Raw genomic sequence first — 18,041 nt, forward strand, 5'->3', positions numbered from 1 at the left:
AATGTTTACAGAAGTGGCATAATGTTAGGGACTATTGAAAGGTGAGTGGATGGAAGTATAGAAGAAATAAAATTGGACATTAGTTAATAATTGGTAAAGCTGTTGATGGGTACATGGAGGTTCTATTCCGTTTAATTTTCAGAATGTTTAAATGTTGTGGAACATGGTGGCACATGCCTGTAATCCCAGAAAGAGGCCAGTCTCAGCAATTTAGGGAGGTCCTAAGCAACTTAGTGAGATTCTGTCCAAAAAACAAAAAAGGCTGGGGATGTAGCTCAGTGGTAAAGTGCCTCTGGGTTAAATTGCCAGAACCCCAACACAAAAAGTTAAAATGGTGCTGCTTTGTGGAAACTTTTATACTAAATATAGCAAACAGGATTCATGACATTCATAGGTCTAAAGGGTTAGACATTTAACAACCAGGTATCATCCTAGTAAATTAGGTTTAATTTGAATTCACATATTAAGTACAAAAACAGTTTTTTGAGGGCTAGGGATATAGCTCAGTTAGTAGAGTGCTTGCCTAGCAAGCACAAGGCCCTGGGTTCAATCCTCAGCACCACAAAAAACAACAAAAAAACAAAAACAGTTTTTTGAGTAATGGAATACTAACTTATACTAGAAAAAGCTATACGTAAAACATCTATTAGAAATATAGAAGTTAAAAATAAACAGTAACACACAATTTTTTTTTTTTTTTTTTTTTTTTTTTTTTTTTTGCAGTGCTGGGGATTGAACCCAGGGCCTTGTGCTTGCAAGGCAAGCACTATACCAACTGAGCTATATCCCCAGGTCACACATGAAATATTTTAACTATAATTGTGTAAACGACTCTTTTAGCAATATACAGTCACAAAACACAGTTAACAGAATCATTTGTTTATGAAAAATACACTTATCACAACTCACAGGGGCTGGGGAGATAGCTCAGTCGGTAGAGTGCTTGCCTTGTAAGCACAAGGCCCTGGGTTCGATCCCCAGCACCCAAAAAAAACAAAAAAACAAAAGAAACAACTCACAGATATAAGCCTACAAACTAACATCTGTATTATCAGTTAAAACTGAAAATTTAATGTCTGAAAACTATAAGAATAGTATAATGAACTCCTATATACTTATCACCTAGCTTTAGCAATTCAAGGTCAATCTTGTTTTAGATTCGTTCACCTATTTCCCATCCTACCTATTCTATTTCGTATCCCACCCCTGTTCCCCAGATGTGTTTGGAAGCAAATGCAGGACATAACATCTCATCTGTAAATACTTCAGTTTATATCTAAAGAACTCTTTAACAACCCAAGTATAAAATCATTATCACACCTTAAAATTCCTTGATATCAGAAAATATCTAGTAAGGTTCAAATTTCAACAATTGTCTCTATTTTAATTTTTCTCTAGAAGAAAATGATTTCATTTTTTAGGGCTGAGGGAATAAAATTAAAATGTCATAAAAAAACATAATAACTAGTAATCAATTCAAACTAAAACACTAACATTTATCAGATACAGTTTTTATATTCTCAAAAAGCTTATACCAAATAAATTATAAACAACGCTTCTATTTAAAATTTCTATTGGATCATGGCTTAGTTTTTAAAAAAACAAAAAACAAAAAAAGCTCTCTTGAGATATAATTCAAGGGCTAGGGTTGTGGCTCAGTGGTAGAGCGCTTGCCTAGCACGTGTGAGGCACTGGGTTCGAGTCTCAGCACTGCATAAAAATCAATCAATCAATAAATGTCCATTGAGATATAATTCACGTACTATTAAATGAATCCTTTAAAACTATACAATTTGGGGCTGGAGTTGTGTGTGGTTCAGTGGTAGAGCACTTGCCTAGCATGTGTGAGGCACTAGGCACTTCATCCTCAGTACCACATAAAAATTTTAAAAAAAGGTACTGTGTCCTCTACAACTAAAAAAATTTTTAAAGTAAATAAGAGTGTACAATTCAGTGGATTTTAGTATCTTTGCAAAGTTGTACAACTACCATCGCTATCTAATTTCAAGTGTTTTCATCACCCCCCAAAAAAACCCATATAAATTAAGTCATTCTCTCTTATGAGTCTTGGCAACCATTTAATCTATTTTGTTTCTGTAGATTTCCCAGTTCTGGATATTTCATATAAATGGAACCACACAAGAGATGGACAACCTTTTGTGACTAGTGTCTTTCACTTAGCAAGTGCTTTCAAGTTTTATCCATACCGTGGCATGTGTCAATATATCATTCTTTTTTACAGCCATATAATATCCTATCACATGGATATGCTATATTTTGTTTATCTAGTCATCAGTTGATGGATATTTGTGTAATTTCCAATTGGGAGGTATTGTCTTAAAAACTTTAAATTTTTTTTGCAATACTGAGGATTAAACCCCACTGAACTATATCTCCTACCCTTTATATAATTTTGTTTTGTTTTTGCCATGCTGGGGATGGAACCCAGGGCCTCATGCATGTTAGACAAGCACTCTACCACTGAGCCACATTCCCAGTCCTATATTTTTTATTTTGAGACAGTGTCTCACTAAGTTGATCAGACTGACCTCGAACTTAAAATCCTCCCGACTTAGCCTCCCAAGTGACTGGGATTATAGGCGTGTGCCACCACAACCGGCTCAAAAGCTCTTTACAGATTATTTTTCAAATCAAATTCAAATAAGGCTCATACATTGAAATTAATTTACATGTCCTTTCAGTTACTTTAATCAATAGGTTTTTCTTCATTTCTTTCCCTTTTATTCGGTGAAAAATCAGAGTTGCTTGCTAAGTAGTTTTCCACTATCTACATTGGACCTATTACTTTGGTGTCAATGTTTCCTTTGTCCCGTGTATTTCCGGGAAATTAGCAATCAAATCTCTAAGCATGATCACCTTCCCATCTGTTTTGGCAAGAGTATGTCACAGATGGTATTGTCATCTTGATTTTTTTTTGATGTGCAATAATCAGGAACTATATAAAAATTCTAGATGCACATGTGCTAAACATTTCAGTTTATTTTCCAATTCTTTCTTCATGAGTTTTAAAAACTATTGGCCTGTCTAGACACCATAAATCATCCCACAGATGTTTTCAGGGAACACTAGAATCATACAACCCTGCCACTGTACCATTTAGAAACTTAACTGCCATTTTCTTACTTATATTATGGAACATTCATTGATATGAAACAGTTTCCTAAGCAAATGCTATAAAGCAATTTCTAAAGTGAATTACCATTAGTTCAATACTTTACAAATAAGAGATTTAAAGTCACCAAAAATCATGGGGACTTAACATTACATTCTCTCCATCACAATGAACTCTGAAAGACATCTATAATGTACTTTATCCAGAAGTACCTACCTATTCTTATGCTTTAATAAATTTCTCTAAGTTACTGTGTTCATAAAACCAAGCAGTAGTCCAACCAAGTATAATCTGCCCAACTGTCAGTATAAATTCTGACAAATGTCACTGGAAATCTAAACAGATTAAAATGACTGATTTCTTATTTATTTACAATCCCAAATAACTTTAAGACCCGATTTACCCTTTTAAAGAAATTACCTTTTTCTGAATAACTCATACTATAGCACTAACACTGTATACAATGCCACCTGTGATTTGAGCCTTTAGGATAACTCTGAACTTTAAGTATGTTTCAAAGGATTGCATTCTTACCTCTAAAATCTCAGTGAATGATTGAAATAACAAGTTACAACAAGTTAACTTCAGTCAAACATGTTACATGTAAATAAATTTTTAAGCTCATACTTAACTAAATGCCAACTATGCAAAAAATGCTTTGAAATTCTGTTAATCACCAAATTAACATAGCACTTGGCTTTAGAGTTTTAAAAATTATTCACTTTTTTCCTTAGACCATTGTTCTGAATTAATAACAAATTCCTACTTAATAACTCTTCCCTTCATGAAACTATTATAGATCCCTGTTGAATATACTTCAATATACTCCAATACCTTATTTTAAAATATTTTTATTATCAAGTAAGACAGTCTCTATTTGGTTGCTAATCTGAACCAAATTTGTATTCTACAGAGTTCTTACAAAATGAATGAAAAATAAAAGTAAAATACCTTAAAATGTCCCGTGCCTTCATTAGCACTGAAAAACGAGAGCAAAGTTAATAAATATTTAATATTTTAAGTTATATGTCTAGTCATAAAACAACAGAAAAATAATGTGAATAGAAATATTTGCGAAACATTGGTCTACTCTAATTTTAAATCACCTAAGTCTTTAGGAAATAAAAAAATGTAATTGTCATTTCTGCCACCTAGTGGTAAGATGAAGGCAGTTTTATCCAGCATTTTACACTACCATCCATACTTCAGAAGTTAAAAGTATATTCTTCATAGGAAACATGCTAGAATTTTATTTATTTACCATCTAGCATTATAAACATATAATTGAAAATTTTAAAAATGTATATATTTACAATGTATAATGTGTTGTTTCAGTTTCAATATATATGTACAACCAAATAATTAAATCAATATAATTCACATATCTATCACTTCATACCCTTTTTCTGGGGGAAGGGCCACTGGGGATTGAACCCAGAGGTGGTTTACCACTAAGCCATATCCCCAATTCTTTTTATTTTTTTATTTTGAGACAGGGTCTCACTAAGTTGCTGAGAGTCTTGCAAAGTAGCTGAGGGTAGTATGGAACTTTTGATCCTCCTGCCTCAGCCTCCCAAATTGCTCGGATTACAGGCAAACACCACTACATCCAGCTCATATACTTTTTTTTTCTTTTGTGATGAGAGCATTTAAGCATTTTGTCAAGTATATAACACATTATTGTTAATTGTAGTCACCACGTTGCACAATAAATTTCCAGAAAAAGTATATCTTTGATATTTAGATTTTCCCAAATTAGCACTGTAACATTTTCCAGTTTGAAGAACAATTTTTTTAAAAATTATAATTAATGTGTTTTCCCCTCCACAGTAATTTGTACAAAATATAATTTCTTACAAGAAGGCTGCCACCTTTCTGCTGTTTTACTTGCAACATAACCACCCAGCTTGATTTCACTGTTTGCCTTTTACAGAGAAGCCCAAAGGGATTTCTTGATTACATCAATTACTTTTATGTCATAGGGGAGACAAGGAGCACTAACTTGTGCTGAGTATCCACCATATGCCAGGCATTATATTAGGTTTTCTTATACTACATATGTTTTTCATTTGGTTCTGACAATAGCCTGCAAATCAGGCGTCAGTATTCCCATTCTACAGATGGGGAAATTAAGGTCAGAGAGGTTGAATAACTTGCTTCGGGACACAGAGCTATAAGTGATAAAGCTGGTATTAAAATTTCTTATTAAAGCCCATGTTCCTTCTTCTCTACATGTTATGAACAGGCAATTTCACAACTGCATTATCTCCACAGTATTCCTTAAAATAAAAATGTAAGGGGGCTGGGGAGGTAGCTCAGTCGGTACAGTGCTTGCCTTGCAAGCACAAGGCCCTGGGTTCGATCTCCAGTACCCCCTCAAAAAAAAAAAAAAAAAAAAAAGTAATACATAAAAGGGGCTGGGAGTATAGATCAATGATAAAGTGCTCACCTAGCATATGCAAGGCTCTGGGTTCAATCCCCAGCACCATACACACACACAGACACAAACATATGTGTTTATATAGAGATAAACATTATATATATAATATGCTGTATAATTTGTATATTATATTAACATACATTTATATATCAGGTTAGAAACAATTGTATATATAACACAGATACCTTAATAAGTACAAATATATTACATATATAAATATAAGATTATAATATAATATTAGAGTTATAAAACATCTCATTCATTAAAAGAATGATCTCTTGGGCTAGGTGTGCCTCCTGAGGTAAAACATGTGAATGCACAAGGTTTATGTTCAATCCCCAGCATCAAAAAACAAACAAACAAACAAACAAATCCCTGTAGCCGAGCACAGTGGTACACACCTGTAATTCTAGCAGCTCAGGAGGCTGAGGCAGGAGGATCGCAAGCTCAAAGCCAGCCTCAGTAACTTAGCAAGGTGTTAAGCAACTCAGTGAGACACTGTCTCTAAATAAAATCCAAAAAGGGGCTGGGGATGTGGCTTAGTGGTTAAGTGCTCCTGGGTTCAATCCCCAGTACAAAAAAAGAAAAAAAAAAAATCCCTGTAGAATGCAGGACATATGGGCAAACGACTTCTGCCTGAATATCTAGAGAGCTTTTCTTTTTCTCTTTGTACTGGGAGATAAACACAGGAGTGCTTTACCACTGAGCTATACTCCCAGCTCTTTTAATTTTTTATTTTGAAACAGGGTCTTGTTAAGTTATTCAGACTGGCTTCAAACTTTTGCTCCTCCTGCCTCAGCCTCCTGAGTCACTGGGATTACAGGCATGTACCATCATGCTGGCTTCCACAAAGTCTCTTAACTGACAAGGGAGCCCATTCTACTTGTGGGCAACTTTGTTAGAAAGTCTTGCTTGCACCAAATTGAACACATTTCTCCTGGTAACCTATACCTAACTACTGGTCCTTGTTTTGTCTGTTGGTGTTCTTATGAATTAGATAAATCTTTCTCATGTGATGATTCTATTTTAAAAATTTGGGGGAGGCATCGGGGATTGAACCCAGGGGTGCTCAACACTGAGTCATATCCCCAGCCCTTTTTTACATTTTATTTTAAGACAGGGTCTTGCTAATTTGCTTAGGGCCTCGCTAAATTGCTGAGGCAGGCTTTGAACTCATGATCCTCCCACCTTGGTCTCTGGAGCCACTGGGATTACAGGTGTGCACTACCACACCCAGCTTCATGTGATGATCATCTAAAGATCTGAAACTAACTTGAGGAATTTATCATTGCTTTCTCCTTTTCTAACTAATATTTTTGTTCTTCCACTGCCAGATAAAATACATTTTCAAACCTTTTACTATTCTGATTACACCTTAATTTATCAGTCTCTCTTAAAATGTGATATCTCCCCAGAAATGTTCACAATACTCTAGATGGGCTAATGCAAAATATAGTGGGATATTACCTCTCTGGTTTATTAAAAACTACTGTGCTTGTAGTCACATCAAGTTTTAGCCATATCACTCATGTCATGTGGGCCCAATTTCTTTAGCATTTACATGTTGTACATATAAAAGCACCATGGACCATTAACCAATCTTCCTTTCTTTACTTATTTATTGGTACTAAGGATTGAACCCAGGGGTGCTTTACCACTGAGCTATACCTTCAGCCTTTTTATTTTTTTATTTTGAGATAGCCTTACTAAGTTGCTGAGGCTGGCCTCAAACTTGTCATCCTCCTGCTTCACCCTCCCAAGTCACTGGGATTATAGGTGTCTGCCAACGTGCCTGGCTCTGCTTAGTCTCTTTTTGTATGACCCTGTATTATTTCAATCTTGAGAACATGTTAAGAGGGGCTGAGGTTGTAGCTCAGCTGTGGAGTGTTTGCCTAGCACACGTGAGGTGCTGTGTTCAATCCTCAGCACCACATAAAAACAAATAAATAAATAAATGAATGAATGAATAAATAAGGGTGATGTGTCCATTTACAACTAAAATAATTTATTTGGAAAAATAAGAGACCCAGAATAGCCAAAGTAATCCTTAGCAAGAAAAGTGAAGCAGAAAGCATCATTATACCAGACCTCAAACCAAACTGCAGAGCTACAGTAATAAAAACAGCATGGTATTGGCACCAAAACACACACAGAACAATGGTACAGAACAGAAGATACAGAGACAAACCCACATAAATACAGTTATCTCATACTAGACAAAGGCACCAAAAACATCAAATGGTTCTGGGAAAAATGGAAAGCCACATGTAACAAAATGAAATTAAGCCTTTATATCTCACCCTGCACAAAAATCAGCTCAAAGTGGATCAAAGACTTAAGCATTAGAACAGGGACCCTGCACCTACTAGAAGAAAAAGTAGGCCCAAATCTTCACCCTGTCAGCCTAGGATCTGACTTCCTTAACAAGACCCCTAAAGCACAAGAAGTTAAAACGAGAATAAATAGATTTTCTTTTCTTTCTTTCTTTTTTTTTTTTTTTTTTAAAGGAATGTAGTATATACATACAAATAAAATACCTCAGTGGAAAAGTGAAAAAAAAGAAGAATAAATAAATGGGATGGATTCAAACTAAAAAGCTTTGTCTTAGCAAAAGAAACAATAATGTGAAGAGAGAGCCTACAGAATGGGAGAAAATCTTTACCACATGTACCTCAGATTAAGCATTAATCTCTAGGATATATAAAAAACTCAAAAAACTTAAAACCAAAAAAAGCAAATAACCCAATCAATAAATGGGCTAAGGAACTGAACAGACACTTCACAGAAGAAATACATGGCTGGGGATATAGCTCAGTTGGTAGAGTGCTTGCCTTGCAAGCACAAGGCCCTGGATTCAATCCCCACTACCGCAAAAAAAAAAAAAAAGAAGAAATACAATCAATCAACAAATATATGAAAAAATGGTTCAACATCTCTAGCAATTAAGAGAAATGCAAATCAAAACTACTCTAAGATTTCACCTCACTCCAATCAGAATGGCAGTTATCAAGAATACAAGCAATAATAGATGCTGGTGAGGATATGGGGAAAAGGTACATTCATACATTGCTGGTGGGAATGCAAAATGGTACAACTACTATGGAAAGCAGTATGAAGATTCCTCAGAAAACTTGGAATTGAATCACCATTTGACCCAGCTATCCTACTCCTTGGTTTACACCCAAAGGACTTAAAATTAGCATACTACAGTGAGGCAGCCACATCAATGTTTACAGCAGCTCAACTCACAATAGCTAAACTATGGAACCAACCTAGATGCCCTTCAATAGATGAATGGATAAAAAAAAATGTGGTATGTCTATCTATCTACGTATCTATCTATGTGATGGAATATTACTCAGCTTTAAAGAAGAATGAAATGATGGCATTTGCCAGTAAATGAATGAATTGGAGAATATCATGCTAAGCTAAATAAGTCAAACCCAAAAACCAAAGGCCAAATGTTTTCTCTGATATGTGAATGAGAATTCACAATGGTGGGGGGAGCGCTATGGAAGAATAGAGTTACTTTATATTAGGTAGAGGGGAATGAAGGGAGAAGAAGGAGTAGGGGATAGGAAGGATAGTAGAGTGAAACAGACATTATTACCCCATGTACATATATGACTGCAGGACTGATGTGATCCTACAATATGTACAATCAGAAAAATGAGAAATTACACTTCACATATGTGAGTATGATTTATCAAAATGTATAAATGCATTCTACTGTCTTGTACAACTAATTAGAAAAAATTTTAAAAATAATTAATAAATAATATCAAACCTAAAAAAATGAGTTATAGATATGTATCAAAATGAATAATATTAAAAACATGTTCTTGATAATAAAATAAGTCACAAAATTAAAAAACAAAACAAAAAACCACACTGAGCCAGGTGTGGTGGTGCACACCTGTAATCCCAGTGGCTTGGGAGGTTGAGACAGAAGGATCACAGATTTAAAGTCAGCCTCAGCAAAAGCAAGGTGCTAAGAAACTCAGTGAGACCCTGTCTCTAAATAAAATACAAAATAGAGCTGGGGATGTGGCTCAGTGGTCAAGTGCTCCTGAGTTCAATCCCCGGTATCCCACCCCCGAAAAAAAAAACAGATAACAAAACAAACAAACAAACAAACAAAAAACCCGTGAGTTGCTATTAGAATTCTCAGTTTAGAAATAAAACTAAAGGTCTGGGGACATAGCTCAGTAAAAGAATATTTGTCTAGGTGAGGCCCTAGGTTCCATCCCCAATATCAAGAGGGGAAAAAAAAACACTACCCATAGAGTCATACACACTAGCACCCTTGCCCAAGAGCAAACATTAATAATAATATTTTTTTGCACATCCTTTCAGAAATTTCCCACCACCCTTAAAGAAAGAACACTATAAACAAATGGACATATGGTATATATGCCTTGCTCTATTTAATATTTTTTTTAGTTGTAGATGGACACAGTACCTTTATTTATTTATTTTTATGTGGTACTGAGGATCAAACCTAGAGCCTCACATATGCTGTGCGAACACTCTACCATTGAGCCACAACCCCAGCCCTATGCCTTGCTCTTTTACACTTTTTTTCTACTCAATACATGTTAGAAATTGTTCCACAAGTACAAACATTATAATAGCACATATTCATGTATGAGTATACCCTTATTTAACTAGTTTCCTTAACCTGGTTAGGTTGAAACACATTTTTTTTTTTTTTTTTGCGGTGCTGGGGATTGAACCCAGGGCCTTGGGCTTGTGAGGCAAGCACTCTACCAACTGAGCTATCTCCCCAGCCCACACAGTTTCTTCTAATTCCTCCAGAGATCTTTATTTCATTATCATCAACCACCACTTATAAGAGATTCAGGGGTGGAGCAGGGCGTAAGTAAAGTATCTTGCCTCTTAAGCATTTTTATTTATTTATTTTTAATACATTTTTTTTTAGTTGGCAGTGGACCTTTATTTTATTTATTTATTTATTTATTTATATGTGGTGCTGAGACTCGAACCCAGTGCCTTGCATGCGGTAGGCAAGCGCTCTGCCACTGAGCCACAGTCCCAAATCCCAGTCCCTCTTAAGCATTTTTAAATTGAGAATACAAGATAAGCAGAGGAGGAGATAAATACAACATAATACACTAGATATTAAAATAAATGATACAGGCAGCATAGAGTTATAAGGAGGAACTGACTGAGAAGTAAAACAGTCACCAATGACACAAATTGGGAAATACAGATATTTCTAAGAAAAGCATTTTATTTTATTCTGTGAGTTATATAAGTACAATATCTGAGAACTACAGTTTGATACATGCCAACTCTATGACTATGATAAGTCTGTTTTACAAAGCTGCACTATAAAGGAATATACCATATGCTACAGTGTTTGAAGCAATTTATTTGAATTAGAAAGATACCTAACTACTTTTGAAAATAATTTGGCAAAATCAAATAAAATTGAGGAAAAATACAACCTAAGACTCAGCAGATCTATACCCTTAGAGAACTATCTCACATATGCACAAAAAAGATCTGTTCAACACTACAAGAAAAGGTAGATGATGACATATTCATTTTAATGGATTATCAGACACTGCTGAAAACAAATGAACTAGAATTATACTTTCTAACATGGTTGATTCACAAAATTGAGTGAAAAAAAAAAAGGCAGGTTGAAAAACACAGTATACAATTTAAAGTTTTTAAACTGGCAAAAACAATTCTATACGTTGTTAAGAAAGGATACATATTTGGTAAACCAATGAAAAAATGATGACAAACACTATTTTTAGGAAAGGTGTTATTAACTTCTGAGAGTTTTGAGTGGGACGAATGAACAGAAGAGGTAGCCATCATACCTATATTACTAATGGTTTCTCTCTCTCTCTCTCTCTTTTTTTTTTTTTTTTTTTGGTGCCAGGGACTGAACCCAGGGGCACTTAACTACAGAGCCACATCCCCAGCCCTTCCACCCTTCCACCCTCTCCCTCTCTCTCTTTTTAGAAAAGTCTAAGTTGCTCAAGGCCTCTCTAAGCTGCTGAGGCTGGTCTTGAACTTGCAATCAGCCTTTCTCAGCCTCCAGAGTTGCTGGGATTATAGGAATGTGCCACCACACCTGGCCTAATGGTTTATTTCTAGGCCAGATGATGAAGATATCCATGGTTACTGTGCTATTTATACCTTTTTTTAAATCTTAACTATTCCATATTTAATTGATTTATTTTTATTTATTTAGGTACTAGGGATTAAACAGAGGGGCACTTTGTAACTAAACTATATCTCTAGTCCTTTTTATTGTTTGAAATATGATCTTGCTAAATTGCTGAGGATGGCCTTAAACTTGTGATCCTCCTGCCTCAGCCTTCATAGTAACTTGGATTATAGGAGTGTGTCATCACACCCAGCTCCATAATTTTTATTATTATTTTTGGTACCAAGGATTGAACCCAGGGGTGCTTAACCATTAAGCCACATCCCAGTCCTTCTTTTATTTTTTATTTTGAGACAGTTGCTTAGGGCCTCACTAAATTACTGAGGCTGGCTTTGAAGTTGAGATAATCCTGCCTCAGCCTCCCAAACCACTGGGATTCTAGGCATGCACCACTGTGCCCAGCTCCATAATTAATTTTTAAAAGGATATCAGAAAAACTTGATTTCACCTGAGTTTAGAATAACTTCATAATTGTTGGGACTTAAAAAATCTCTATGTTAAGATCAAAAGGTAGACTTTTAAGGTACTCACCCAATGAACTCCAGTAATAAAGACATATCAAGTTCAGGTGGAATACGAAACACTGATTCTAGGACTTTCTTAGTTCTTCCTTTGCTCGAAGGGACTGACTGTGGAATAGCTATTTGATAGCCAAACAAAAAAGCTGATTTAGGATAAAAATTTCATAAATTAAGATATTTCAAAAAAAAATTATGTGGTATTAGAACTGTGTTGACTAAAATGTCATAAAGCACTCAATATTCCTTTCATTAATAGTATTAACTACTATGTCAAAAGCAGCAAGATTAGCAGCAAGCCAAGGGCCCACTCCACAATGGAAGGCTGAAGTGTGTGGCTGGTTTATTAGGGCCACAGAGAGTTCATCAGAAAAGCAAACACATTTGTAGGTTAACACTTAACACTACTATGTGCCAGGGCTCATGCTTAGCACTTTACATGTATTTCTTTTTTTTTTTTTAACTGATAAAAAAACTGAAGCTTAGTAGATTAAGCAATTTGCCTTAAGTCAAAACGATTTAAATCCAAATCTATCTGACTTCTATACTGTGTGTAACATTACCAGCACCATAAAAACTAATGTTTGAGCAGTTACTATGTGCCAGGCACTGTATTAAGTGCTTGTATTACTGAATTTTTTTTTTAATGAAATGCTTCTATAACTCCTATTAAAAGGTGAGGAAACTGCGGCATTGAAGTAACTTGCTAAAGTAACCTAGTAAAGTGATAGAGCTAGGAGTGAATTCAGAAAATCTAGCTTCAAGGCCTGCACCCCCTAGTTCTTATATTCTTATGAACAATTAAGTTGGGTTACACTGTAGCACTACCCTCAAAACAGTTCTCTCTCATCACATAATAACTAGCTATCCCCAAAAAGTACCTCAAAGGGCATGGATTTTAAATTAGTATTTCTTAATCTATAAATACATTACGGTATACACCCAAACTTACCAGGTTTAGGTACTTCTAGACCTCTTTCTTTATAGAAATCATGCATTTGCTTTTTTTCTCCTAAAAAATGATAAAACACAAACTAAATTACACTTAAAATGTAACTAGCAGAGTCAGAGATGCTGGGATTCACAACTATGTAATAAAAGAAACTTACTTTCCTCTAGATTGATCACTAATTTGTACACTATATCTTGTAATTGTCGGTCCAACCTAATAAAAGGAAAGGATGGAGAATACCTCAGAATTCAGAAAAATGCATTTTTGTACAGTGAGTTAAGTGTTTTCCCAGGGGAATGGGTATCTCCTTCTTCAGTGGCAAGTTACTTTTAGGTTGCACTCAAAGCTCCTGAGACCTAACTCACCAAGGAGAACCTCAATTTATTAGTCACAAGAACTCATAAGATTCTTAAATTGTTCCTTGTGTTTTAATGTTATTCCCTCAATAAGAATGTGAGCTTGAGGGCAGAGACTATATTTTTAACTTCTGTGTATCATCTGCAAAACACTCTTCTATCAAGGTAATAAAAACTTAATAGCATTTGCCGAGAAAATGAAACTAATCTACTTTTAGTATTTTTCTTCTCTTAGGAAATTGAGCATTCATTGAAAACTTGGTTCATAAACCAGAATGATCTATAACAAGACAGGTTGTACTAAAGAGACCAGTTGTTTCAGGTATTATTTTTAAAACAAATTCTAAATACTGTATGATAAAAATGGTAAGACTAAACTAGCCCCATAAACTTACATGATGAGATTAAAAACCTCAAGAAAAGAGGATTGTTTTTCTTTTTCTTTTCCTATTTTTTCTCCCTCTCTTTCCAAATCCCAGTAGATACCACAGTGCCTGGTACATAGTAAGTGCTCTACTCTATACACATCTCTTAAAAGAATATATAGCTCTCTTTCTTCTAGTTTTTTTTTTTTTTTTCTTCCTTTATTTATTTATTTATTTTTTTTTTAATTATTGTATACAAATGGGATACATGTTGTTTCTCTATTTGTACACGGAGTCAAGGCATACCATTTGTGTAATCATAAATTTACATAGGGCAATGTTGTTTGATTATTTTTTTCCTTCCCCCCCACCCCTCCCACCCCTCTCTTTCTTCTAGTTTTGAGGGAGTAAAAAAATGTATTCCCAACTACACAACTTCAAGCTTTCAGAAAAAGTACATTTAAAACAATTGTTGCATATATATTCTTCTTACCTTATATTGTAAAGTGGTTGTGTCTGATGTACAACTATGTTGCACTTTGGACATCTGTTGCTATAGTAAAAATGTCTCACAATGCAGCTTTTACAAACTGTTGAAAAAAAAAGTGTTTAAATTAGGATCCTTTAAAAACATTTCAAAAATTGAAGATGTTACTTAGAAATGTGAACTGTGTGCTTACAGGTATGAAGACATTCTGTAATGGTAGTTGCATCTATTAAGTAACCTTTGCAAATGGAACACAAGATGTATGGTGTCAACTCAGCAAGATTAATCAGGCGCTGTAAATGCAAAGGAAATAGTTTTAAAATACAAGTCATTGCCTTCTCAAATTCTTTTCCTCCCCAAATAAACACATACATAATTTAATACATTAAAATAAATAAATTTCATTTATCTTCCTGCCTTCTCAAACTTGTGTGCGTGCGTGCTGGGGATTGAACCCAGTGGCCACTTTACCACTGCTCTACATCACCAACCCTTTTCTTTTTTTTTTTTTTTTTTCTTTTAAAACAGAGTCTCACTGAGTTGCTTAGGGCCTCACTAATTTGCTGAGGTTGACCTCTAACTTGCATCCTCCTGCCTCAGCCTCCCCAGCAGCTGGGATTTCAGGCCTGTGCCCAACTGCCTTCTCAAATTTTGAAACCAGCAGGGTGGTCTGTGTCTGTATTCCCAGGTACTTTGGAAGCTGAGGCAGGAAGGTCTTGTGTATGAAAGCTGGAGGCCAGCTTGGGCAACATAGTGAGAACAGTCTCAAAAACAAAACAATTTAAATTACATCTCAAAATTTTGTTATAAATAGCATGAAACTTAATTACAACATGGAAACAGGCACCTCTAACCCTTCAAACTCCTATTGAAAGTTACAATGATACAATGTAAAGCAAGGTTTCAGAGGGATCTCATTTTCTTGAAAATACTGTATACTAGCAGTGAGAGGCCTCTTTATACATCACTTAGAAAATGGGCAAACATTCCACATATTGGCGTACAAGTTTAATAATTTGATTGGTCAGTTGCATTTCCTAACTTGATGAAGAATATGCTACGTTCAAAACAAAACAAAAAAAACGAAAACAGCTCTTCGTTTACAGAATTAATTGAGAGTGGCTATAATCCTGGTGCGACTGTAAACCAGTGGAGGGCAGGGGCGCGGTACTCTAGGCGTCTAACCCGCCGGTCAAGCAGTAGCCGCAATAATTATTTGCAGAATGAATGACTGGAACCCAGAGGACCTGAGCGACCTGCAAGGACCTCACAAAACAAGTCGGCAGGGAATCGGGCCGGGTCAGAGGCCTGTCCCCGCCACACGCCTGGGCAGGCAGGGTGAGGAGGGCTTGAGGTACACACGAGTGCCTAGGGCTGTAGCAGAGCCGGAGTCGGCCCCGGGCGGACCGGCGAGGGCCAGCTAGGTCCCAGAGGCCACGCTGGCCCCGCAAGATCAAGCGGGGGCCATAAATACCTCCTCCTCGTCCTCAGAGTCCGGCCGGCCCCCCTCCAGCCTCAGCGAGAAGTGGCTCAGCTCTTCCTCCTCCTCCTCCTCTTCTTCCTCCAACTCCTCATCCTCTTCCAGCTCCTCGTCGTCGTCCTCGAAGCGGCCCCTCAAGCGGCCCAGGATGCGCTCGGGTTCCAGCTCAGGGGGCCGCGAGCCGGAGCAGCCTGGAGCCCCCGCCTCGGGCAGAGACGCCGGGCCCTCCTCGCCGGCCGCCGGCGCCGGGGTGAGGGCCGGTGGGGAGGCGGGAGGCGGGGGCGGCATGGCTGCGGCTCCCTCCGCGGTGGCAGCGCCCGCGTTGCCAGCCGTGACCGCCGCGACCCCCTCCATGGCCCCGGCGAAATTCAGACCTGGCTAGCGAGGCGGCGGGAGAGCGCGGGAGTTCGATCGGACCCCTTCGCTGACAGTGCGCAGGCGCGGGAGGCCTGCAGGGGACGCTGGGAAATGTGGTTCACCTAGGCCAAGGTGAAGCCGGACAGCTCAGGTGTGTGGGGCGGAGCTCGCCGGGTGCACCTTAAAGGACCCTCACCCAGTTTTGCGTTTGAAATGGCTAAACTGCCTCAGTTTCAAGCAATGATAGTCTTGGCATCGATTTACGCAGAACACTGAACTAAATGCCCTATGATGATGCTTTACGAATAAAGATGATTTCCTTTCGAATGCCAATTACGTTTTTCTTCTGTGGCAAATTATATCTACCCAAGCTTATTTCTGTTGGCAAGCATGGAAATTTCTATTCTGAAATATGTAAGTTTATTTGCTTTAAGGAATTATATATTGTATTGCCACAGGACGGAAACCTAACCACCACTGGAAGGTTGGCCATGATACTCTATCATGATACTCTATCATATAATGAAAAGTTAACTGTATTAGATTAACGAACATTTATTGAGGGGCTTCTATGACAGAAACGGAGACCTACCCACACAGATCCCCTTCTCCACTCCCCACCCCCTGATTTCATTATAAGAGAGATTTGGAGTTGACTTACTTTATCCTTGCTAAGATAATGCCTGTTAATGTCAGAATGTCTGCAAGCCAGTCAGTTTCAGGAAGTCAAATGCTCCTTAATTTAACAATGCTGGGGGCGAGCTGGCAAGATTACAGTTGTGTGAAAATATGTTGTTACTGAAATTAAATTGTAGTTAATTTGGGAGTGGTGTCCCTACTTCTCAGGGAACTGGTGAGAAAATCATGTTGCTGTTCTTCCTTGAAGAAAATTGAACTAGACTGGGTATACTTCCTACTCCTGCACCAGATCCTACCTGCCCCTCTGCAGACCCAAAGTCTAGTCAAGATTAAGAAGGAAATGTCTCCTGCATTGAAGGGGTGTAGATTCCAGAGGACTGGGAATGGGAACTAGACTATGGATTCAAAAACTTGGTTGAAGGGAGAGACAAATTGAAAGAGACAGATATTTGCAAATAAGATACAATACTTACAAAGCCTAAGTATTCAAGAGCCTCACTATAAGTTAAAGTCATACTTCTAACTTCTCAAAATTGTCAGATCTACATTATTCAAATACTAATCTGGGTGTTGCTGTAAAGGTATTTTTAAGATGGTCAGTTGACTTTAACAACAAAAAAATTATCCTCTATGTTCTGGGCAAACACAATCTAATCAGTTGCTTTTAAGGCCTTAAAAGCAAATATGAGGTTTTCCTGAGGAAGAATAAATTCTTCCTATGGACTGCAGCATCAGTTCCTGTCTAGGAATTTCCAGTATGTTGGCAGGCTTTTCAGATTTGAAACTTGTCTACCAACTTCCACATTCTTATAAGTACATTCCTTAATATAAACATCTCTCCTCTTTCTCTCTCTCCCTCCCTCTCTTGCCTTCTCTCTCTCTCTTTCTACACACACACACACACACACACACACACACACACACACAAATTGGCCCCTCCATATCATATCTGTAGGTTCTGTATCTGGGGATTCAATCAACCTTGGATTAAAAATATATTTTTTCAAATTTGTATTTTGGACTAGGGTCACAGATCAGCAGTATAGCACCTACCTAGCAGAGCAAGGTCTTTAGTTCAAACCCTGAGTTCAATTCCCAGCACTGGG

The 18,041-nt window shown here is 37.0% G+C and overlaps 1 protein-coding gene across 10 annotated transcripts in view; it reads right to left on the minus strand.

The window, feature by feature from the left end:
* The window catches only part of Pcgf6 (polycomb group ring finger 6), a 43,213-nt gene extending 26,845 nt beyond the window's left edge, over positions 1 to 16,368 (minus strand). For all 10 annotated transcript variants that reach the window (XR_007108833.1, XR_007108831.1, XR_007108832.1 and 7 more), the window contains exons 1-7: positions 15,934 to 16,368; positions 14,653 to 14,752; positions 14,466 to 14,562; positions 13,409 to 13,464; positions 13,252 to 13,311; positions 12,313 to 12,421; positions 4,085 to 4,112 (exon numbers count right to left, since the gene is read on the minus strand). Coding sequence is in view for 7 of the 10 variants with exons in the window: in XM_047553873.1 (XP_047409829.1) it covers positions 4,085 to 4,112; positions 12,313 to 12,421; positions 13,252 to 13,311; positions 13,409 to 13,464; positions 14,466 to 14,562; positions 14,653 to 14,752; positions 15,934 to 16,293 (810 nt within the window). In the remaining 3 variants the exon portion in view is untranslated. The remainder of the gene's footprint in view (positions 1 to 4,084; positions 4,113 to 12,312; positions 12,422 to 13,251; positions 13,312 to 13,408; positions 13,465 to 14,465; positions 14,563 to 14,652; positions 14,753 to 15,933) is intronic.
* Positions 16,369 to 18,041: the final 1,673 nt, after the last annotated feature.

The sequence above is a fragment of the Sciurus carolinensis genome, chromosome 5 (genome assembly GCF_902686445.1).
Source record: "Sciurus carolinensis chromosome 5, mSciCar1.2, whole genome shotgun sequence".
NCBI lineage: Eukaryota > Metazoa > Chordata > Mammalia > Rodentia > Sciuridae > Sciurus > Sciurus carolinensis.